The sequence below is a fragment of the Gracilinanus agilis genome, chromosome 6, assembly GCF_016433145.1.
Source record: "Gracilinanus agilis isolate LMUSP501 chromosome 6, AgileGrace, whole genome shotgun sequence".
Taxonomy (NCBI): Eukaryota; Metazoa; Chordata; class Mammalia; order Didelphimorphia; family Didelphidae; genus Gracilinanus; species Gracilinanus agilis.
Window position 1 is genome coordinate 256,835,006 of NC_058135.1, and position 25,657 is coordinate 256,860,662.

Sequence of the window (25,657 nt, forward strand, 5' to 3'; positions counted from 1 at the left end):
TTGAATGCCATCTCTGGAGGCTACATCTAAAACCACTTTATTTTTCCCTTCATAAAATCTTTTCCTGTAAGTTTTGGATATTTATTCAGCATCTAATGAATGTAAGACACAAGATATGGAGGCAAGATCAAACTCAAGTCTTATTATTTAGTAGTAAAGGATACATGTTCACACAAATGAAGGGCAAAGGAGATATCTCTAAAACTGGTATAAAATCTAAGGATTTAAGCATTCACTTTCAAATAAGAGAAATACAACAGAGGTAATACACCTGAACTGTTCCATGAAGAGGCCTTCAATGAAAACACAAGCAAGCCCTTCTGCATATACACACGGAGAGTGAGACAGGAGACCAGCTAATGCTCTAGTTTAGATGTGATATTATGTATGTTGACAGTACTGCGAATAAGGTTAGAAATAGAAAGGCAAGTAGGAGACAGATGGCAATGAACCTCTGAATGTCTGATAAGGGAGTTTTATCTTTTAGCCAATAGTTCATCTTTTTAAAGTAGGATCGATATGGTCAGACCCATGATTAGGAAGAGGAATTTAGCAGCTATATAAAGGATGGGCTGGAGAGGGACAAGACTGAAGATTAGGAAACCAGTTAGGTAGCTAGTATAATAGTTCAGAATGATTAGAACTGACAGGAAGTCTTGAGCTAGAATAGTAGTATCAAGAAATACAAATTTTATAAAATAGGTTTAAGGCAGAAATGCATTAGCTTTAGTATTAACTGAAATGATTTTTCTATTTCCAGCTATTAACCTCAGAAGAACATAAGACAGACTTTAGCAGTGAATGGTACCTTAATTATCAAGTTCCACCCTTCCCAATTTTCAAATGAGGAAACTGAAGTACAGAGAAATCAAGTAATATGCCCAAAGTTATGCAACTGCTTGATAACTGAACCCATTAACTTTCAATTATATCATGTCTTCTCTATTAGTAAAGTTCAAATATTTCTTTGTATTTATTTAAATTCTTGAAAATTCATTAAAATGTTCTACATTCTGTGTTTAAACCATGTCAATCAGCATAAATTTACTCAATGGCAAAGTAAGCAATAAATAATATTTAAAGATGTAATTTGTCATTAATTGACCAAGTATTAAGCACTTACTATGTGCCAAGGAAAATGTTAGTTATAAAGACAAAATAATTCCTGCCCTCAAGGAGCTTACATTCTAAAACAAGTTTGTGATATGATAATGATGTAAAAACCACTCATTTTCAGTACTTTATGATAAAATTTATAGAAATATTGCTTAGTATTTATGCTAGGAAAAATTCCAAAACATTCATACTGACTGTAACTCACTGGGCAAGGGCTTTAATTATAGAGTGGAAACACTTCATTCAATACATTGCTGAGACATACAAATGACCATAAAATCATTTAAATGTAAGTGATTGAATAGCCTTTCAATATGTCCACAGTGCTTTAATATTTACAATATACTTTCCTAACAAAAGGTATATAGTATGAGTTATATCATTTTACAGATGAGGAAACTGAAGCTGGAAGATTAAATAAATTGAAGAAAAACATAAAATCTTTGTTTAAGGTACATCCTATAAGAATATAAAATCCATTTCATTAGATTTAGATGTGAAATAGATAGCCTCTTATCTAGGCACTTCATTTTACAAATGGAAAAAGCTGATAACCATAAGTTAAAGTGACTTAACATCACACACATAACAGCAGAGCTTCATTTTGAACCAAAATTCTTTTGACTCCAAATCCAGCACTTCCTATTAAGACTACACAGCCCCTCAATTTATTTTTACAACATTCCATAAGGTCAATTTGCACAGCAATAACTAATAAACTTTTTCCTTCCTTCTTAATTTTCATGAAAAACATAATGGCAACTATTAAATATTCCTATCCATACAGGTTTTTATTTTACTAATAGTTATTTAAAAATTTAACTATAATACTACTGATTTAACCACAATTTCTAGTTTGAAATTTGGTCCAGAAGAGATTTAACTAGAACTAAAAGGACACTCCTGTAGCACAAATAACAAGCATTATTATGGCTATATTATGCATGATACATATTTTATACATGCATATGTGCATATACATGTATATCTTTATATCTATCCATTCACAAATATTTTAAAGAGAGAAGCATGGGCTATTAGACCCCGAGTTAGCCTTGGAACAATAAAGATCTGGATGCAAGTCCTATCTCAAAAATACACAAGCTTTGTGTACTAATGTTCTTGGTGCCCTAAATTAATTCTAAGGCTTGAAGTTATAGAAAAAAATGTGGATATGCATGGGTAGAAGCAGTTCTTATGTTGGTAGTTACTGATGCCAATGAAATCACAGGATAAAAACATATTCTAATGAACCAGAAAACTAGGTTTCCATTAACTAAGATATCACTACATGAAAGAGACAATGGGGTAACTAGGTGATACGGTGAATACCAGGCGTGGAATCAGGAGGAACTGGGTTTAAATCTGCCCTGGCATTTGTTAGCTGTGTGACCCTATTTGCCAAACCCTTGCCTTTCTATCTTAAGAGTTGTTACTAAGACAGAAAGGTTTTTTCATTTTAAAATGGAAGACAAAAACTATTTAAAACAACTTATTAAGACTACCCAGTGCTTAAGCAGCATTAACTTTTAGGTTTCTGGCAAAATTTATGAGAAAAAGCACTAACTACAAAGTTCTCAAAATGTACTTAACTGGGGAGGGGGGGGGGGGGGGTAGCTGGGTAGCTCAGTGGATTGAGAGCCAGGTCTAGAGAAAAGAAGTCCTAGGTTCAAATCTGGCCTCAGACACTTCCTAGCTATGTGATCCTGTCACTTAACCACCATTGCCTAGCCCTTACTACTCTTCTGCTTTGGAACCAATACAGAGTATTGATTCCAAGACGGAAGGTAAGGGTTTAAAAAAAAAAAAAAATATATATATATATATACACTTAAGAGTTTAAGGTTATTCCTATAAAATTAAGAGATGTTCAACTTGTGATGTTATAATGGCTATTTTAAATGCTTCCATAATTTTATTTAAATTATTTTAAATTAAGTTCAAATTAAAAACGATCATGTTAATAGTATATTGTCCCCCCAAAAGGCAGGAAATGTTTAACAAAGTTTTAGTCATTTTTACTTTGAGATTTCTTGTAATCTCATATATTTAAGGTGAATTAAAGCTAGTTTAGAAAATTCCCATAGTCCTCAGGACACTGAGCTTTAAAAAGATTAGCTACATATATATATATATATATATAAATTCTATGAAAATTTATCATTATCCTTTAAAATAAGTAGGACTACTACTATATTCTATGGCTCCTATACCATCCTGGTCATTAATTTCAGATTCAAATCTTATTGAGATTTATTTGCTTCTTAGAGGTATGCGTTAGACCACAAAATCACAGGATCTCATACTTAATGACTGTGGAACCTAAATCAGGCCAGAAATACCAAGTCTTTGAGTTAACTCCAATTGTATAGGAAAACTACAAAATGAAATCACACTTTGGACATTCTGTAAGTATACAAACATATTTTTTGAAAATTATCCTACCATTGTATTTTTTAAAGTATGTGGGAAAGCCTAGCTAGAAATAAAAAAAATATGGGTATCAAATTTTGGTTTTGTCATTCATTGGCTAATAAATGTATGTGGGAGTTAGAAGAAGGGCAAAGAAAAATAATTTCATCATGATGATTATACATAATTTGTTTCCCTATAAGTGGTTTATGTGGAAGGTCTCCAATTATTAAACTCAAACTACATATAAGACAGCTAAATAAGGTAGCATTAACTCCTATACTCTTGGTCACCCACAGGAATAAAAAATATTTAAAAGTGTTCTCAAAAAGATAAAGCACATATGCAAAAAAGAAAGTATTGGGCTTTGGTTCGTGGTTAAATTTTGGGAAGGCAAACTCAGAGTAAGAACCTTTAAAAATAATAATGTCCAACTAGGAAATTCATATAAACATGTTAAATTGGACTAGATATTCTCTAAAGTGCCTTCTATCAAAGTTCTGTAATCTATAATCCATTTCAATTAATGCCAATAAATCAAAATATTTACTGAATTTCTAAATAATTGTACATGAGAAAAATTAGAGTTCACAGAATTATTTTATAACCTATCTCTGATGAAATTCTCCAAATATTCCATTAATTTGAAAAAAGCAATCTGTAAAAACACAAATTACAAAGCGCTGAATCATCTAAATAAGCACTTCTAATCTATTGGGTGTTTTAAAAAGCTCTTTTTCCTAACAGTATCCAAAATCTGGCACAAGCACATACAATTTCAATCTAATCACGAATGTCCAAGATGATCCTAGGCAACATAAAGTAATGGGATTTAGAGCTGAAAGGGACTTTTAGAAATCTTCTACTCTACTGCATTCAGTTTTCTAGATGAGAAGGCACATAGTAGTCCAGATGATTTGCTTATAGAAAACAGAGCCAAGATTTAAACTCAGATCTGATTTCAATTCCATGTTTTTTTCCATTAAAGCTTAATCATTACCCATAGAAAGGTAAAGTCCAGCTAATATAAATCCTTCAAACAACTCTGTTAATCCTTTAGAAAGTGCTCAAGGAATTTTATTTTTATGACAAAAAAAAAGAGAAATGGCCAAAACAGTTCCCAAATGGATAGGGATATTTGTTCATGGTAAGTATCTCAAGTCAGAATTAATATTTTTATATTTTTTGTCTTTGGGCAAGGTTTAATTTGCAAAAAAATCTAGTTTTCCAAATATAACATATACTTTGCCCTGTTGCTATTTTTATCAAAGTTGTCATTTTTTGTTCTGTTCATTCATAAGACATTGGAATGTATGGGGAGAATGAGTGGAAGGATAACTATAATGACAACTAAATACTTCTTGGGGCACAAAACCCAATGTTGTACAATAAAGATAACCATATACACAATAAAATATAAACTGAAAGCAACAAAAGTAAATTGCCCAGCATTTAAGTAACATGTAAAAGTTTATTTCCATTCAATAACACCTCATAATAACTTGATGAGGAATAATCCAGTGAATCTAAATAAAGAGAATCTTATCTTGCCCTGAAGTTTTAGTTGGTAGCATTTTCCCTTACATACTATTATGTCTGAAATCCTGGGGCTTTTTGCAACTATGGTAGCTAAAGAAGCACTTTTCTATTGCTAGATAGGAATGTACTATACTGCATGGTGTCTAAACAAAAACCCGTTTATATGTTTAAAAGTTAAGAAAATGTGTATTTTTTTCAGTGTCTGTCCAAATTCCTTTTACTTGAACATGAGAAAATTCTAAAAAGTGTACAGTGTAAAGTGATTTGTAACTGAAAATAACAATTATATGCTGAAAAACCTTTTAATCCCCCCAAATACATTAGGCTAAATTTCAAAGGAAAAAAAGGCTTTTATGTTTCTACCAAGAAATATGAAGAAACAGAAAACATAAGCTTTTATTGTAGGAAAACAAATTATTTGCTTAAAAGAAATATCTGAGGCAAATTTCCTTTAGTCTAGACAATAGCTTTAAAGGATAAGGTCAAGAAGTACTAAAAGAGTAATTACCAAGAGAACACTACTTCCTGTTTGTAGAAATGGCAATGCAAAGCAACTGTGCTACAAATTAAGGGGTGAAGTGAGAAAGGAAAAGCACTTTAATATTAAGAGACGTTCGAAGGACTAATATCTATAAATACCGGCTGTTCTCTTAACAGATATTTCTTTCCTAAATATTAAGTTACGTGACTATTTTGAATAGTTTGCTTCATATATTTGATCCACTGTGTGCTAGTATAAAATGTGTTTGCAAGATGATTTCACACACCCATTTCCATTCAAAATTATACATTCATATTTATACAGTAGTATAAGACTAGTTTTTAGAATAGCATTATCATACAAATAAAAAAGCATAGTTAATTTCTATGATAAAATCTGTAATAATCACACAGACATGGACCAACATTTATTACAAAGAGAAAAAGAGCAAGTCCATCGGAAAAAAAGTACAGGTATTTTAAAAGTTTTAGGCTAAGAATAAAACAGGAAAAAACTATCGTCTACATGATATAAGCAATATGAAAGTTATACAGAAGGGCAAGCATCATATAGATTTGACTAAACTTAAAAAGTCATAAGTTATATTAATACAAATAAAGTTCCAATACAACATAATAGACAGCTAGGTAAAAAAAAAAATTTAAGAGGAATGTCAGCAGTGGAGAAGTTTATTTCAATTTAGGCCACTCCAGCTCCATCCTGAGGCACTTCGATTTCCCAAGCTGAAAGCTTATTTTTTAAATGGTAGATTTTTAAAAAAATTTGTTATATGTCAAATAACTAAAGAATAAGGGACAAATTTTTAAAATTCAACATTTTCAAAAAGAAGCAATCAACTCACTATATATTTTTATTTAGGAATTACAGCTTGCAAAAACAAAACATTCATCCTAGTATTTAGCAATATTTTTATCTTCACTTCTTGTTTAACTACCATTAAAAAATATCCTTCAATAATAGGCAAAAAAAAAAATCACAAGTATCATAAAATGATCACAACTCAGAAAATCTGAATTGAGCCTAATGGAATGGAATACTGCAACAGTTTCTATATTGTCTTCATTACCTACACATAAATTTGCATCAACTATAGAATAATTAAGAATAGAAAACAAAATGACAAGTGTGTGTATTCATATTCTATACAATTCTAGTTGGTAAGTTTTAAATGTCAAGTGGTCAAATTTTGACAGTGATTTTCATCACATTCTTAACTACTCAAAGTAATATAATATTCCAAAATGGTTTCTACTCAATTTGGTCATTATAGTAGTGTTGTACTCCATGTGACCCAGGGGTATATATGAAATGGCACTTCTTCAAACCCAAACTACTTTTATTTAAAATATTTAAGTATAGCTGAACTCAATAAACTGTTTTAAGATCTTGTTGACAAAGTCTGCTACCTCACAATTTAAAAATTCAAAAATAGTTTGATCATGCAATGGTGATATTTGAACTCTATTTCTGATGTTTGCTTTTTTTTTTTTATTAAACATGAGTTTATAAACACATGGCTAATAAATTATATAGCCAAATACAAAAAACCTCAACATAGATGTGATTTAAATTATAAAAATGATGTATTGAAAGTATACAGAATAGTTAATTTTTTGAAATTAAAGACCCAAGATTTCTTGGCCAAAATAAAAGTACTTTTTGGTCTAAAGATCTACATATTTTGGTGAAACAGATTTTAAGACATCACATGGATACACAGAGCTGGTCTTTCTAGACTTTTCACTAAAAAAATTCTTTTAAAAATAATGACAGATCAAACTACAGTAAGAAAAGTAAGCCATTTCACTTTTATAAGGAAATATTTTCTGTAAAATGAGTGATATAATTTATAGTTAATATTTTTTAACCCCCAAATGGTTAACTACTGTTTTGTAATAGTTTTGTCATTGGGTTAGTAAAAAGAATTTCAAGAAATTTATTTCCCCTTCCTTTCTTTCTACCAGACGGAAAGATAACTTGTTTAGTCAAATACATTACGAATGTTTTACTGAATGAAATAAAAGCCAGTAACTGCCCTCGCTGAGTGAATAATATAAATGTGCTAACAAAATCTCATTTATTTATAAGTACCCATAGCAAGTCTTATAATAATTCAGAGTAGCTTAGCATATTATGAATTTTCCTTTGTGTATTAAAATAAGCCAGCCACCATGTTATCACCTCAAGAAGTTGAAAAAATATGTAGGACAAACAAAGAAAATGTGTTAACTCTAACGTAAGTGAAATATCAAATCTAAAGAGAAAAAATTGAATGCCTATTAGTAGAGAATTATGTCCCTGAAATAATTATTTCTAGAATTAGAAAGTAAACTCCTGTATTAATTTCTAAACAAGCAAATAATGCCACCAAATAAAAAGTGCATAATCTTTATGGTTTAAAAAAAAAAAAAAAAAGAAAACTCTTTATAACCTTTCCCCTGAATCATCCAGGAAAACAGTAAATGTTTCATAAAACTATAGAGGCAAATAAAGGGTGGCCAGCTCTGAAAAATGTTGTTGTGAAATGAGACTAACCATTATTTAAGCCCTTATTGAATAATTGAATAATTAAATTTGCAAACATTTTGGGAAAATTTTTTTATTTCTTTAAGTCTGTGGTTTACTTCTTAAAGCTAGAGTCTCAAAACCTTAGTAAGGATCTATGGTGTATTTTCCCAATTATTAAGTTATAGAATTTTTGCCAATTTCCCACCTTAGGTTAATATATGCTGTGATGAAATGTTTGGCTATTGTCTAAAAATCTAAGAAATTCTTTAAAAGTTATTTATTAATCTGTCTCTTCCTTCCCCAACCCTTTCTGAGGGGGGGAAAAAAAAAGAAAAAGAAAGCTGTCAACATGTAGCTGCATAATCCAGCAAAAGTAAATGCCCACATTGACCATGTCTGAAAATGTTATGTCTCCTGCATTTTGAGTTGATCACCTCTATATCAGGAGGTAAATGGCAGATATGTAATATTTGAAAATACAAAGAACTACCAAATTTCCATTACTCAAAATACATTACATATTATATACAATCATTCTGATGAGCTTGCAAGTAAGCTAGTTTCTCTGTAAAGCCAGCACTGCAATGCAGATCAGGTTCAGGTGATCCATGTTCCTTCCTGTACAGTGACAGAGAGCAGCAAAGATGTCTGCAATTCAGATAGGGCTATTCACTCACCTGTTATATTTGTAGCAGTCTAACCTGATGGTTTAGTTTGAAAAGAGAAGGAACATTACCAGAGAATGATGGAGGTATCTTCAAAGACTTGTTCAGAGCATGTGAAGCAGAGGAAGAAATTCAACTAGTCGCCATATAAGGTATGTATCACACATACACACACAGCAACACACACACAAAACGTTCACACTCTTCTAAACTAATCTCTTCCAATTTTTGCAAAATGATACAATTCAACAGGGCACAAATAAAAGTAGTACACTGGAGCCTCCCTATAACGTTATGCTTCGAGGCCATTATGTGGACATCATAGATGAAAACTATGCTATAGTGAAGTCCCTTCAGTAGCTAAATATCCTTGAATGAATCTCTAATAGAGACCCATGCTATAGAGTAAATGTCATAGTATACAGTGAGGTCATGTTATAAAAAGGTTCCAGTGTAGCTAGGAATGCAGAGAATTTAAACTGAGAAGTTCCTATCCAAAATAAAAGTGGTTATAGAATAAACAACTTTTAGCTTAATTTGGACTTCAATGATTATCTCAGCCTACCTTTTATTCCCAGAAAAATGAGTATCTAAGTGTCAATGATTATCTTAATATTTCATACTTTGGATATATAATCTTGAATTTCTACCTCCAAATATAAAAATAAAACATTTGTCAGAATCAATTTCAAATGACTAAATTCAATAATGTTAACCTGTTTCTCCAATTTCACATTTTAAACTGACAAATAAGACGACTCCAGTACCAATTAACATTAGGTGAATTTTAAGCCTTTCCTATGTTTACTATAAAAATTCAGGATTTCTATAATTTTTTCCCCTAGATTTTGTGTCTTCAGCAAAACAAATGTGTTTATTTCACTTTAAAAATTAACCTTTACTCAAGACACGTAAAAATTTTTTTTGTATTTACTTAAATGATTACAATACCTTGACAACTCATACATTTATACAGATATTTAAACTGGAAATCATTTGTGCCCCCAATGTTTCACACATCATTGGAGACACTCATATATCCTACAAAACTATTTCCATATTTTCACATAAGCCCATTCATATTTAGTTTGTAAGTAGAAACAAAAGAAAAATGAGTTCTAAATAAATGACACAGGAGGCAATAAATTGACACGACAAGTAAATAAAAGGCTAAAGCACTCCAATACCATTGAAACTGTTTTAATGTTGTTGCAATTCCATAATGCAACAATCATCAACTTGCGAAAGACCCAAATTTCAGAATTCATTTTAATTACTCCTTTATACCTATTTTACAAAATAAAGGCAAGAGACATTTAAATCCTCCTTGTCCTAGTTGTGGTTATGTTCCTAATTTGCTATTTTCTATAAATATTGTGTAAACGTCAATTCCTATTGGGTGTTATATAAGGAAAGTAAAATAAAAAATATTAACCTCTGCTTCAATGTACAGTTTCCAGAATCTGCCAGAACTGGGGAACTGGGCAACAAGGCGTTCATATGTCTTCCGTGCTTTGTCTATAGGTTGATTCTAAAAATTAAAAACCAATAAATAGCATTTACAATATTATGATTATGTAAATATTTACTCCAGAACCAAAGAGTGTGATTGGACCCATAGAGAAGGAAATGTAATCCTATATCACTAAACCTGTGCCTCTCGAATGAGAATGCTCCAAGCGTCAAGGTCATATGGATTCTCTTCTAATTTCTTTTCTGCTTTCTTCACTTTTTCTGGTACATATTCAGCAGCCTAAGGGGAAAAAAACAGATAATGAACAGAAATTACTGTTTTAAATGCCTAGTGCCAATTACTTTAATATTAAAGTTTCAACAAATACCAGGATTTAGTTTGTTATAGAGGCACCAAAAATGTTCCACGACATAAAGAATACAACAAGCCTGAAATCAATAAGCATTTATTAAGGTTTACTAAGTGGGAAGCACTGTGTTAAATCACAGGGATACAAAGAAAGATAAAAACACAGTCCCTGCCTTCAAGTAGTTCAAATTCTAATGGGAGAGACAAGATGAAGACAAACTTATGTTCAAATAAAATATATACAGTGTGAATGGGAGATAATCTCAAAGGACAAATACCAGCACAGGTCGGTCGGTGACTGGGAAAGGCCTCTTATAGAAGTAAGGGTTTTAACTGAGTCTCAAAGGAAACTAGAGAAGGCCCAGATTCGACTATATCTCTCTTTTCTCCCTCAACTTTTTCTTTTCCCCCTTCTTCCTTGTCCATCTCTGCCTCTCTGTTTCCTTTGAGACTCAGGATACCTAGGTCTTAGGAAGATCAATTTGGCACTTGAATAGAAGACAGAACAGAATAGAAAGATGAATTGGAGACCAACCACAAACCTACTGCTATAGTCCAGAAATGAGGTGACAAGGGCCTAAATCAGGCAGGGTTCAACTGTGTGAGTGAAGAGAAGGGAACACGTGAGATTGTGGAAGTAGAAATGACAAAATGTGACAACCAACTATGAGGACTGAATAAAAGAAGGATGAAGAATGGCACCTAAGTTGTGAGCCTGGGTAACTTGCAAGGACAACAGTATTTTAGACAACAGGGAAGTTCAGAAGCAAGAAAGGTATTGAAAGGGGAAAACAGTGACTTCTTTTTTATACCTGAAATCAGAGATTTAAGGAAGGCAGGAAAAGAGACAGGATTAGATAAGCTATTCAATCATTTTATTTACATTCAATTATTCATGATCCCATTTGGGGTTTTCTTGGCAAAGATACTAAAGTGGTCTGCCATTTCCATCTCCAGCTCATTTGATAGATGAGGAAACTGAGGTAATTACACAGGGTCATACTGCTAATAAGTACCTGGGGCCAGATTTGACTTCAAGAAGAGGAGTCTTACCAACTTTCACTCAACCACTGTGCCACTAGAGTCAATATCATAGATATAATAATTAAGCCCAAGGAATCAGATGAGAGAGGAGCTAGCTAATACAGGATGCAGAATGTCAAGCTCTGGAGGCAAGAAGACTCTGGGCAAATCACTTAATTCTGTTGGCCTCAGCTCATCATCTGTCAAATGAACTGGAGAGGGAAATAATGGCAAACCACTCCAGTATCTTTGCCAAGAAAACCTCAAATAGGGTCACAGAAGAGCCCAATACAACTGAAATGGCTGAATGACAGCAATAAAACAGATGAGACTCCAAAGGTTGATAGTATAAAAGAAGGTGTAGGAAAGTGCTTTGGGGAACAATCACTGAGAATTCTAGGATAGTTTTTCCTCTTAGGGAAAATAACTGGATTCAATGTTTCTTTCAAAAAACAAGCAAACAAGTCTATAGTAAGAAGTTAAATGTTCATAAAAATTAACTTTTCATGTTACATATTTAAATCTTCAAAATGACTTGCCCATGAACATACAGATAGCTAACTAAGTAAGGATTTGATTTTAGGGAATCTCACTGCAAGGCAGCTAGATGGTTCAGTAGATAGAGTGCTGGGCCTGGAATCAGGAAGACCTGAGCTCAAATCCAGCTTCAGACCCTTACTCGCTGTGTGACTGGGTTTGCTTTCATCCACTGGAGAAAGAAATAGAAAACTACTCTAGGTTCTTTGCCATGAAAACTTTACAGACAGAATGATCCACAGGGTCTTGAATAGGACAGATGGACAAGACTGAACAACAAACTTCATTATAAGCCTAGCACATTTCCCATGATACCAGGATAGAGTTCTAATAATTTAAGTATATTTGACAACCAAATTAGGCTCATTTATATTGTAAATCAAGGAGAGTGTAGAATGATCAGATAGAGACAGAGGTATATTAGTAAGTATGGCCATCAGAACTTGTGTTCACAGGTCCAGAGATGGAGGTCCCGGGTTCAAATTTGACCTGCCTCTACCTAGCTGTGTGACCCTGGGTAAAACACTTAACCCCTGCTGCCTAATCCTTACCACCTGCATTGGAACCAATAAACAGCACTGATTACAAGCTAGAAGTTTAAAAAAAAAAAAAAAAAAAAAAGCTTGTGTTTAAATCCCAACACTTAAGTCTTTGAGTTCTCACTTGCAAAATTAAAGACTAAAGCAAGTAATTTCTAGGTCCCTCCCAGTTTATCAACAAATCTAAGAAACAAGCTTGCTATGGCTATCAGCTATCTCTGTAAGAAATGCAATAAAATGTTTCTTTCTACTAAATATGAAGACAAAATGTAAGTAATCAATTTTGATTAGTTTAGTACCATTGCTCAATCCCACATAAAGAAACCTTTTCTGGTCATACTGAAACCCTTATTACCTTGAGAACATTACCAAATACAGTATTCCTGGGCTTGCTCACTTATTTCTGCCAAGCTACCACATTACATTATATGAATACTAAGAGGGAATAGCCTTTCCATAGTGCAGGGTCCATGATTTTTATTTTTTAAAAAAAAATTTTTGGTAACAGTTATTTCAGAAGTTTTCCTTTGTAAATTTATTTATATTATGCACTTAAAAACATTATCCTGAGAAGGGGCCTATAACATAAGAGGTCAAGAATCCTTCCTATAGAGAATGAGTCTCTTCCTCCATAGGAAGTGGAACTATATTGGGGAAAACAAGTATTTTCCTTATATATCCAGGAACTTAAAGTTAACATGGGTCAACTAGGGGAGCAGTGGACAGAGTGCTAGCCCTGGAGTATGAAAGATTAATCTTCCTGAATTCAAATCTGGTCTTGAGACACTAACTAACTGTGTGACCCTGGGGGGCAAGTCACTTATCCCTGTATGCCCGTTTCCTCAGCTGTAAAATGAAGCAGAGAAGGAAATGGCAAACCACTTCAGTATTTTTGGCAAGAAAATTCCAAATGGGGTCATGAAAAGTCAGACACAAATGAAAATGAGTAAACAACAAAAACAGTTAACATCTCAAACTGAGATTATAGCTTTCCTCACCACAGCCATAGAGCTAAGTAAGAATAAGAAATAAGAAATAATACCCACTATCCAGTAGCATTAATCCAATTAAGGGTAGAAGAACCTGTCAACTAGCTCAAGGTATTCAAAGTCCTAACCTTGGTATTTTATATAGTAGTTAATTTGTTTCTCAAGGAATATGAGATAACTCTCGGACAGATAATGCACTAATTGGGTGGGTGCTAACAACAACAACAACAACAACAACAACCACTACCACCACCAAAAACCTTACAAGGAACACTTTCAACTGAAGTTAACAAAGGACCAAACAACAACAACAACAACAACAACCAAAAACCTTACAAGGAACACTTTCAATTGAAGTTAACAAAGGACCAAAAATCAAAGTGTATATAAAGTTAACTGATAGTAGCCTAAGTTTTCAAGGAATATCAATAAAATGATCACCTATTTTTCCCATGTGGCTAGCTAGAGATAGCAGTCATGTACTTTTGTTTTCCATTCACATGAAAAATAACCAATTCATGGATGTTGGACATGTTTCAAATTTTTTTATGACAGAAAACCTTATACTACCAGGAAGAGAATGTATCAATAGTTTTTAAGCTTTAAGCTAACATTCTCAATTATGCTATACAGAAGGCAGATATCAGAAAATAAGTGAAAGATGTAGACAACCCACAGCATTTGGCCAAAAATTAAATGATTAAAATGAAGGTTAAAACAGGGTCATAAAACCTGAGAAACTTGCCTATGGCCTATGTGATTCCCTCAAAATCAAAATTTGATTATACTGCTTTCACCTTCACTAAAATCTTTGCTCAAAACTTGCTATTAAAATAACAGAAATAAATTGCCACTAGATTATTATGGATGTATTGCAGAAAGAAAGATGCCGATTTTGGTAAAAGGTTGAAAAGTGTAATTTCATATCAACAAATATCTGATAGTTTCCCCTCTACATCAGAGAAGACAAGTATCTTAAAAGTACTAAAGGAGTTCTGGAAAGATTCAATGAAGTGCACCAAGAGCCATGACATCAGTTGTCATACTTGGAAATAGCATAAAAATAAATATAACAGCTGGTATTTATAAAATGCTTAAAGGTCTACAAAACACTTTACAAATAATATTTGATCCTCACAACAACTGGGACTATGTTTATCCTTATTTTATCTTTATCTTACAGATGAAGCAAGTTAAAGACAAGCATGTCTTCTTTACTCCAGGTCCAGCATTTTATCAATCACCACCTAGCTGTCCAATATTACCCCCAAAAGATAAACAAGCACATGAGGCTTGTCTATTGATTCTGAGAAAAAGAAGCCAAACTACTAAATCAGTGATGTACCAACTTGATTGATTCTATACAACTTCAAAATACAAAAATTTTCCTGTTATCACTAAGCCTTTCCAACTTAAAATACTTTAAAAATTAAGTTAATTAACATAAAATTATATATATATATTATTATGAAGCTCCTTAAAGCTTCCTTTAAAAAATCTTCAGCATCGCCTCCAAAATAAATCTGACAAAAAGGTCAAAGGTATCCTTACAATTTAATATGAAAAAGTTCCTGATATCCAAGTATGAAAGCAAACTATGCGTATTCTCTTTGAGATATTAAGAAATTATATTTTCCTCAATGTCTTTGTCTAAAATCCTTGCTTCCATTCCACTAGAAGAGAAAATCCTGTCAGTACTTAATCACAGTCCTATTTTGAAATCCTTTTAATATCCTTTTCAAAGGTCTAATCTATTTCTAGAAAGAAAAACTTCAGGAACTCTTATATACTTTCCCAGAAGAAAGAATCCAGGTGGTCACTAGACAAAGGAAAGGTTGTTTGACTAATCTACTTAAAAGTAGTAACCTCTTTTTCTAAGTCTTAGACCAAAAGTAGGAAAAAATTGATTTTCTCAACATGAAAGAAGGTTAAAAGGGTTAGAAATGGTTTTAGGAAAACAATTCTGTAGGGTGCTACAAAAATTAAATGACTACAGTTCTGTTTGATGTTCAGGAATTTTCATCTGAACTACCTAACTTTTATATTATGTGGAATACTATAAACTGTGATAGAAAATGGCTTATGCTTCTTGAAGGCAGTAGCTATTCATTGTGGCTTTTGCATCCCCAGTGCCTAACATATAGTTACCTACTAAAAATGCTTGTTCAACTGACTAAATTTGCCTCCCTAAAGCACATAATACTTAATAATTGACTTTTTAAAAATCCCTTTGGGGTTTTGTTCAGAACTTTTTCTTCCACATGATTACCAAAATCTTTGCTAAAAAGATTTTAGATAGGACTTTTCACTGTTAACAGAATCTAGAACTAATGTTATTTTTATTAGTGTACAAAAGCTATTTCAGTATCTCATCAGCCTGGTTTGAAACAGCTGCATAATATTTGAAAACATGTACAAAGGCCTTAAAAAATTATAATGCCCTATAGGGATTAGATATTCTCAATCTAAACCAACCTAAAATTTTTCTAGCCTTCAAAATAATAAATGTAGGCTTATTGGGGGAGGAGGGGCACACAACAACTAGAGCTCTATAAAAAGAAAATGTCTTGAAAATAATTAAGTTCACAACTTCTAACTTTATTCTCAAAATATGCATGCTTTAAAACAAGAAATATTGCTAGCTGCAACATCAGCATTTTCACCTATAGGAAAGAGGGCCCTGGAGAGAAAATCTTACAGAATTCAAGAAACTTAGACATAGGAAGTACCTTAGAGATAATTTAATAAGTACCCTTGAAAATCCACCCTAGGACCCTTCTCTTTCTAACTTACAAATCTTATGTCTGCTATCCAATTATAGCTCCTGTCCAATCCAATAAGCATTTAGTAAGCACCTATGCATCATGCTGGATAAAACCACTGGGCTGTACTGGGTATTACCAAGATTTCAGTGTATAGACAAGAGGAAGAGAAAGGAGAGTAGTGGAAGAGCATGAAGAGTTAATTGTAGTTAAAGGGTGGGGAGACAGAAGAAAAGCAGGAATGGGATTTCTTTTTTCTTTCTTTCTGATACACTGAAGTGTGTTTCAAAGGATCTCTCCTTGAAGGAAAAGAAAATTATTCTATTGCATAGAATCTTGGTTAACTGGAATGGGGAGGAGGCTTTAAGCTACTTTAAAGGTTTCAATTAACTAAAGGAAAGAGGTGTAAAATAAAGAGAAACAATAAGCACATAATAACTTCCCAAAAAGATGGGAAGTTATCAGCATTAGGAGACACCAAACTAAGACCTCACTGCACAAAGAAATACTTTTTCAACTCTCTCATTACAAGGGGAGATTATTAGTTAGAAGGGAGCCTTGATCTATAATCCAGAAGTTATGTTTTTGTACAATTGGATTCCCTTTGGGTGTCTGGTGAATCCTATTGACCCTCCTCAGAAAAAGTGTTTTTGAATAAAGTACAGAGGATTGCAAAGAAAACCAAATATACTGAAATAAAGAGGCAATTCCCCCCCCCCCATCCAAATTCACAGATCCTATGATCCTGTGAATACTCCTATCTACTCAAACACTCGTTTTTGTTTTTGTTGTTGTTGTTGTTGTTTTTTAAACAGGTAACCTTAGGTAGATAGGTGGGAGGAAGTATACTGGCTAATGGCAGAGGAAAAACCTAAACTGAGGTTCTCCCAATTACTATTGTGCAAGGGACAAAAGCTTTTTCATTTGTTTCAATCAATGAGCATTTATTAAGTGTTTGCTGTGTGTCAGGTACTGTTATAGGCCCTCAAGATAAATTAAGATTTCATTTCCCAAAAAAGCCTCTGCCCTTAAAGGAACTTACCTTCTATGGGAGAATACTATATACAATAAATAAGTACAAATAAATTTAAGGAGGGGCACTCCTGGGAAGAATCAGTTAACATCTCTGGTAGGAGAAATCAACTTCATCTGAGAAACATTTAAAATATAACCTAATTTTCCTTCAGAGCAGGGGCTGTCATTTATCTTTGTCTTTCCCTCAGACAGCAAGTAGAGAAATAATTTAACTTACAGGGAAAGTTCGAAATGTTTTACATGCATTATCTCATTCGAGCCTTACAACCTACAGGTAGGTGTCATTATGATCTTCATTTTACAGATGATAAAACTAAAGGTCAGAAAAGTTAAGCGATTTAACTTTTGTCACGCAGTTAATAAATATCTGAAACAAGTTTTAAAAACAGTTGTCCATTCACCCTGAGCTTCCTCTTCTCCCCATTTCATCAAGATGCTTTTTGCCACTTTCTTCTCCTTCACCGTCCTCCCAAACAAGTTAAGGCAGCCTTGAAGTCATACTATTCTTTCCTGTCTCCTCCAACAGATCATGACACCCCCCCCACCCCCCCCCCGTCATTCCCCAATCATCATCTATTTTCGATCTCTCCCAGTTACTAGGATATTCCCTATGTCCCAACCTGGGAAAGAAAAAACCCCCACCCTTACTTGACCCTTCCATCCCTGCTAACTCATCCTGTCCTTTGTGGCTAAGCCTGAAAAAAATTGTTCCTCCACTTACTCTTCTCATTCTTTTCTTAATCCCTTCCGTGCTAGCATCTTCCAGTTCTATGCTACATACAAAAACTGCTCTCTCCAAATTTACCAATTATCTCCCCCCCCCCCCAAACCCTTAACTTCTGTGTATTGGCTCCTAGGTAGAAGAGTGGTATGGGTGGGCAACAGGGGTCAAGTCCAGGGTCAAACAGCTAGGAAGTATATGAGGCCTGATTTGAACCTAGGACCTCCGGTCTCTAGGCCTGGCTCTCAATCCACTGAGCTACCCAGCTGCCCCCTCCAATTATCTTTTAATAGCCAAATGAAATGGCCTTTTCTCAGTTCTCTCTCTTCTTGGCCTCTCAGCAGCCTTTGACATTGATGATCACTCCTTGATTCTTATTAGATTTTTAAGACACCACTATCTCCTGGTTCTCCTATCTGACTGCTCCTTCTCAGTTTTCCTTTGCTGGATCCTCCACTGTCCTCCAGATTACGGTCTTGAACTTTAGGGACCCAAGAGCTCCATCCTAGGCACTATTCTCCCTCCATACTACTTTTTTCACTTGGTGATTTCACTGTCTCCCATGGATTTGAGATTACTATGTCGATGCTAGTGACTTTCTACCTATGCTGCCTCAACTTTTCTGATCTTCAACTTCAAATTTCCAACACATATTTCAAACGGATGGCCAGTAAACACCTTTTTTTTTTTTTAAACCCTTAACTTCTGTGTATTGGCTCCTAGGTGGAAGAGTGGTAAGGGTGGGCAATGGGGTTCAAGTGACTTGCCCAGGGTCACACAGCTGGGAAGTGTCTGAGGCCGGATTTGAACCTACAACCTCCCGTCTCTAGGTCTGGCTCTCAATCCACTGAGCTACCGCTGCCCCCAGTAAACATCTTAACTCAACATAGCCAAAACTGAACTCATCTTTCATCCAAAGTCTGCCTGCTCCACCCTCACTCATTATTGTAAAAAGTGCACATATTCTCCCAGTCCTTCAGGCTTGAAATTTAAGTGTTATCTTCAACTCATCACTCTCGCCCTTCTTCTGTTGCCAAAGACTGTGCAACACCTCGAACAAAAAAACTGTTGTCTCCTCTGACACTGCCACCACCCTGGTACAGACCGACCCTCATTGCCTCACACCTATATGACTGCAATAGCCTGCAAAGTGATTTTCCTAACTCAAAAATCCAACCACATCATGGCTCTATTAAAAAAAAAAATCCAGAGTTCCAGGCGAACTGGAGAGACCTCCGGGAACAGATGCAGAGCGAAAGGAGCAGAGCCAGAAGAACATTGTACACAGAGACTGATACACTATGGTAAAATTGAATGTAATAGACCTCTGTACCAGCAGCAATACAGTGACCCAGGACAATTCTGAAGGATTTATGGTAAAGATGCTGCCCACATTCAGAGGAAGGACTGCAGGAGAGGAAACATAAGAAAAACAACTGCTTGAACGCATGGGTCGGGGTGGATATGATTGAGGGTGTGGACTCGAAACTACCACACCAATGCAACTACCAACAATCTGGAAACTGCTCTTGATCAAGGACACATGACAAAACTAGTGGAAATGTGCATCAGCCATGGGTGGGGGGAGTGCGGGGGGTGAAGGGGAAAGGAGGAGCATGAATCATGTAACCATGTTAAAAATGAATATTAATAAATGTTTAAAAAAAAAAATAAAAAAAAATTCCAGTGACTCCCTACTGCCTCAAATACAAAATTCTGTTTGATGTTCAAAGACCTTTATAACTTAGTCCTAGTCCATTCCTACCTTTCTAGACTTCTTATGGCAAACCTATGATATGCGTGTCAGCACTGAAACATATAGCCATTTTTGATGACATATGGCCACATACAGAAGTATGGAGCTGCATGTGGAGGATAAAACATTTGCTGGTGTGTAGTGTAGACACTCTTGTGCACTATAACAATTCTACCTATATTAATTTACCTATTTTGTTTTATTAATACAGTTATATATTACAATTATATATTTTTGTTATTTAAACTATAAATATTGCAAAATTATGTTTTTTTCCCCTCGAAGTGACAGACTACCTGAGTTATGTTTGGTTTTTTGGCAAATTCCGACACACCAAACTCAAAAGGTTGCCCATCACTGACTTATACCGTAACTCCTTAGCACATACTCTTTAATCCAGTAACACTGGCCCCCCAGCTATACCAAGAACCAGACACTTCATCATCTCAATCTCTCACATCTCTGGGTATTTTCTCTGGCTGTTCCTCATACCTTAAATGTTCTCCCTCCTCCTCTGTGCCTACTGGCTTCCTTTGAATCTCTATTGAGTCTATTGCTTTCCCTCTCTTTATCATTCATTCATATATATATATACATATATATATAAAATAATATATAACAATACATATATGTGGCGATATATACATGTCTCCTCCATTAGATTGTGAGCGTCTAACAAACAGTTCTTTTGCCTCTTTTTGCATCACAGTGCCTGGAATGTTTATTGATTAATTTCTTTATCCAAATGTATGTAAATGTTGAAAGTTTTCAAGTAGGGCATGCTATATTCTGTGAATATCTTATTTCAGTTATAGAACAGATAAATCAGGCAATCATTTGTAATGAAGAATCAGTCAATATGCATAACAATTGTTAATCATCTTTTACTATGTGAAGAGTCAGGCTTGGAGGATCTAGACAAGAAACAAACTTCCCTTCCTTAAGTAGCTTACATTCTATAGGAGAAAACAGACACACACATCCAACCACCCAATGCTAGGAGAGAAGAGAGGAATAAGGACTTCTATCACCTACTACGTGCCAGGCATTACAAAACGCACTTTACAAACTCTTAATTTTGATCTTCACAAAACCCAGTTGAGGTTGGAAGTTATTATACTCAACTTACAGTTGAAGAAATTGAGAAAAACATAGGATAAATTATTTGCTCAAATGTCACCCAGCTACTTAAGTATATGAGGTTAGATAAACTGAGATCTTCCTGAATCCAAGCCCAGTGCTCAATCCACTGAGTCACCCAGCTGCTGGGAAGAGAATTAGAAAAGCCCTACATCTTTGAAGGAAGTAAGCATAAATAGGCAGAAGTAAGGCAAGAATGCTTCCTAATATAACCTAAGTTTCTCAAGGGCAGAAAAAAATTTTTTTGTCTCAATATACCCTGAGCACAGAATAGTTCTTGGCACATATCAGGCACTTAACATAAGGATACTGAATTTAGTTGCATTCTAGTCATGGGAGAATGTCTATGCAAAGGCACTAAGATGGGAGAGACAAAAGTTTCTGCACAGAAAACAGGAAGCAGGCCAATTTGGCAGGAACATAGCAGAGGAAAGCATCATGCAAAATTCAAGGAGGATAGGCTATACCTATAATTGGAAAGGACTCTCAAAGCTAAGCAGGAGTTTGTATTTTATCCTATTTTTATAGGAGGAATTAGAGTTAAGTGGAACAGAAGTGTTACAATGTCAGGATAATTATTTTGGCAGCTGCATAGAGAATGGATTACAGAAGAAAAGACTAGATGGAAGGAGATCAATCAGGAGACTTAGTAGTCGTCCAAGTCAGGTAGAGCAGTTGTGGTCTGAGTGATGTGGATGGATGTTTGGAGAGAGTGGAGTGCTTTTCTAAGAAGAAACTTTAATGCTTTAGGACAGCTCTATAACATGAGCAAATATTGCCACTTCACAGTTGAAACTGAAACACATAAGATAATGAGTCATTCTGAAGTACAAATGGTCTCCTAAGTTAGTCATTCTATAAATATTGATTTTCATATATCAAGTTTCCTTAAACTAGGGAACATCTGTGGTGAAACCAGATCTAAAAATACTTTCTTGCCACGCTTAAGCAAGACAATGGCACTTCTCAAGAAATATTTTTAAAATCAAATGTAACCTACTTTAAGTTAGCTCTTGCTAACTTGTTAAGTTAGTCCTACATGCCTCTTTACTAACTCAATTTGCTTTAAGTTACAGAATCAACTGAGATGCCCACAAAATAAAACACTTGGTGGTGCGTATGGCTCTAACCAATGCCAACTAATAGTTGTGCTCTTAAATAGTGGTTTAAAACTGCTGTGTGGAAATAATGGAATTAGTTCTAGCAAGATGTTTATTAAGCTAAAAACAAAAAAAACCTAGATTACAGTAATGAAAAAATGTCTTATTTTATAGAAAAGAACTAACTTCCAAGCTGTACAAAGATTAAAAAACCCCCTTGATAAGTGGACAGCTCAAAGCCTTAACTTTAGGAGACACCTCTGTGTTCTAGTTCTCCAAGTCAAAATGGATGCTCAGCTATTTATTTGTACAAATAATCATTCCAATATTTTAACCCTGATAATTTGTTCATCTATCTTAAAACTTTGTAAATGTAAAAAGTATCTAAAAACTCCCAAGGAAAACGCCTTCTCTGGGAATATGAATTTACAACTATTCCTGCTAAGGGAGGAAGCAGAGACTAAAGCAGGGATTCTTTACTTGAGGTCTGTGAACATTAGTGTTTTTAATACTCTAATAACGATTTCTATATTGGTTTCCTTTGTATTTTGTCTTTTTAAAGATACTCTAAGAAAGGGTCCATAAGTTTCACCAGATTGTCAAAGGGGTTCATAACACAAAAAAGGACAAGAGCCCCTAGCCTAAAGGATAGAGAGCTGCATTCTGAGCAGGAAGACCGATTCAAATCCCACCTCTGACAGGCTGTGCAGACAGTGAGGAAATCTCAACTTCTAGGCAACTTGCCAAGATTAAGTTATAGAGAAGGTGCTGCCCAGCATAGGCAGAGGGAGTTTCCTTAATTCCTGTAACAATGAAATCTCTGCTCCACTCCCTAACCCCATTAGCTAGAAGTAGTCACAAAATACCTTTTGAAAATACCAAACCAACATATATTAACCTTTCAGATTTGTATTCAAGATTGTTAAAATGTGCTCACTAGAAGAAACTCCTGAGTTTAAATCGGGAATTCTGTACCTGGAATTCATAAGAATAGATTTCAGAGGGCCTTTGATTTTGAATGGGAAGCATATGTAAATAAAGTACTTTGCACACCCTTAAAGCACTATATGTTGTTGTTCAGTTATGTCCCCCTCTTCATGACCCCATTTGGAATTTTCTTGGCAAAGAGACCTTCTCTAGCTCATTTTACTGTTGAAGAAATAGTTAAGCAACTTGCCCAAGGTCATACAACGAGTAAGAATGTGAGGCCAGATTTGAACTCATGAAGATGGAGTCTTACTAATTCAGATACTCCTATCCACTGAGCCAGGCACCTAGCTGCCTTAGTGCTATATAAATGCTAGCTATTATCATATCATGGAGAAACAATTACATTTTTATTTCCTTTATAATCATATGTATTTTATGCATCATCATTCTGAGAAGAGTTCTACATGTTTCACCAGACTACCAACAGCATGACATGAAAAAGTTTGAGAACCCCTGGCTGCCTCCAATTCACTTTTTAAAGCTTTCCTTAAAGAATTCCCAGATACTTTAAAATTATCACATCAAAATAATTAAAAGGGAAAAGAATAATCAATTATGTTCACATCATAGCTAATTCCCATCATTCCCCAGAGTGATGGGAATTCTACATTTCTCAAATACCAACTTGTTTTACCCAGATAATGGTGAAGGATCTCATCTCTTACTTTAGTAAGATAGAAAATTCCATTAATTTGAACTTCCTTCCATTCCCCCTCAAAAAGTCTACCTTCACTTTCAGAGGAAACATTCTCCTTTTATGGTTATTTGTCCACTTATTTCTGCCAACTCATCCAATGGCCTTTCTGGGACATTGGTGTAATTGTCCCAGCTCTTTCTCAGCTTCAAGCTCTATAAGCATACCATTTCACCTCAACTAGAGGATTTGGCCCATATTATTACAATAATCTTAGTTTATCACCCCAGCTCCAGGCTCTTTTGTCTTCAATCCAAGTGCTCCTTGAGGCTAGGGATTATTATTGCAATTATTTTGCCTTTACATCCTGACTGCCTAACACAGAAGGCACTTCAATATTCAGTGAACTGAAATCCTACCAGTGCCTTCTCACTGTTGGTTATTTCCAATTTTTCCAATATAGAACTTGTTTGTACACCTCGTTAGATTGTGAACTCCTTGAGAGCAGAGACTGGTTTTTAAGGAATGGAAAAATCTCTCAAAGTCTCAAATTCTAAATCTATGATCCTATGGGGAACATGAAGAAAACATGTCCTTCTACCATACATATAAATCCTATGTTTGCCACCCCCCCCATAGTCAGATGAAAAACTTTGGTAATTGTTGAAATTTCTTTTGAATGCTAATGAATAGGTGATTAGAATCTTTTTCTCAACTCGTTAACACTGCAATATAAAATAGATACAGATAGCTCTTTAAACTTCCTTCTCTAGAATAACTTTGCATGCCTTGATTTTTCACTAATAATAAAATCAAACATTGATTTTTTGGCCTCTAGTCCTTGAGAAACATTAGTAATTTATTTGTGCTTTTTCTTCCCCTGTCGGTACCTTCCCAAAGCCGACCCGCCAAGGCCACCAGATGCACAATTTCTTAGTGCCTACTCACTTGGATCAGTTCTGTTTCATAGAACATTTAGTTTCATTGAAAATGGTTTCAAGAGTCTTTCTCAATTCCCACTTCTCTATCAATACTTCCCTTCAAAACTGCTTCGTATTTATTATGCCTACATTTTGTATTACTTACACAACTGAAGCTTGAGGACTTTTTTTTTTTTTTTAAATTTCTAAGTGCCTAGTGGTCCTCAATACAGCTTAATGATTTGATAATATCAAGCAGTTCTCTAAGATAAGGAACTTAAAAAAATTTCTTAATAGTGTTTTTAAGCATTCTTTTCTCTATGGGATAATTAAAAATAGCAAACTTTCTGAAAGAAAAAAAAATGGAAAATACTACTAGCTCAGGGAAACCTATCTTGGGAGTCAATCTTTTGCAAACTGCTAAATTTAGTTCAAATGCAATATTCCACCCTGAAATAAAGAATTTAGCTCTAATTCCTCAAAAAGACGGACACTTCCAATATGTAAATTTGTCTCCAGCACAACCAACATATAGCATTAAATGAACTTTGATGTTCCATAAAAATCACTACATCAAGCCAACTTCACATAAGTGCTATTTTATGTAGCACAGAAAATTAAAGGGCAGCTAGGTGGCACAGTAGAAAGCATTAGGCCTAGAGCCAGGAAAATCTGAATTCAAATAGTCTCAGATGCCTACTGTTTGGGTGACCTTAGACCAGTCACATAACCGTTTGCCTCAGTTTTCTCATCTGTAAAATGAGCTGGAGAAGGAAATGACAAACTACTCCACTATCTCTGGGGAAAAAACCAAAACAAAACCTAAATAGAGTCATCAAGAGTGGGGACAGGGCTGAAAATTTACTGAACAAAATGTCCTTATTTGAATATACTTAAACAAAAAAGGATTAGAAATGCACAAAAAGTACACCCCACAGTAGTTGTAA

The 25,657-nt window shown here is 34.5% G+C and overlaps 1 protein-coding gene across 1 annotated transcript in view; it reads right to left on the reverse strand.

Annotated features, from left to right (window-relative positions):
- The window catches only part of CSTF3 (cleavage stimulation factor subunit 3), a 79,557-nt gene that overhangs the window by 49,894 nt on the left and 4,006 nt on the right, over positions 1-25,657 (reverse strand). The window contains exons 2-3 of the mRNA XM_044681564.1: positions 10,394-10,495; positions 10,178-10,273 (exon numbers count right to left, since the gene is read on the reverse strand). Of these exons, the coding sequence (XP_044537499.1) occupies positions 10,178-10,273; positions 10,394-10,495 (198 nt within the window). The remainder of the gene's footprint in view (positions 1-10,177; positions 10,274-10,393; positions 10,496-25,657) is intronic.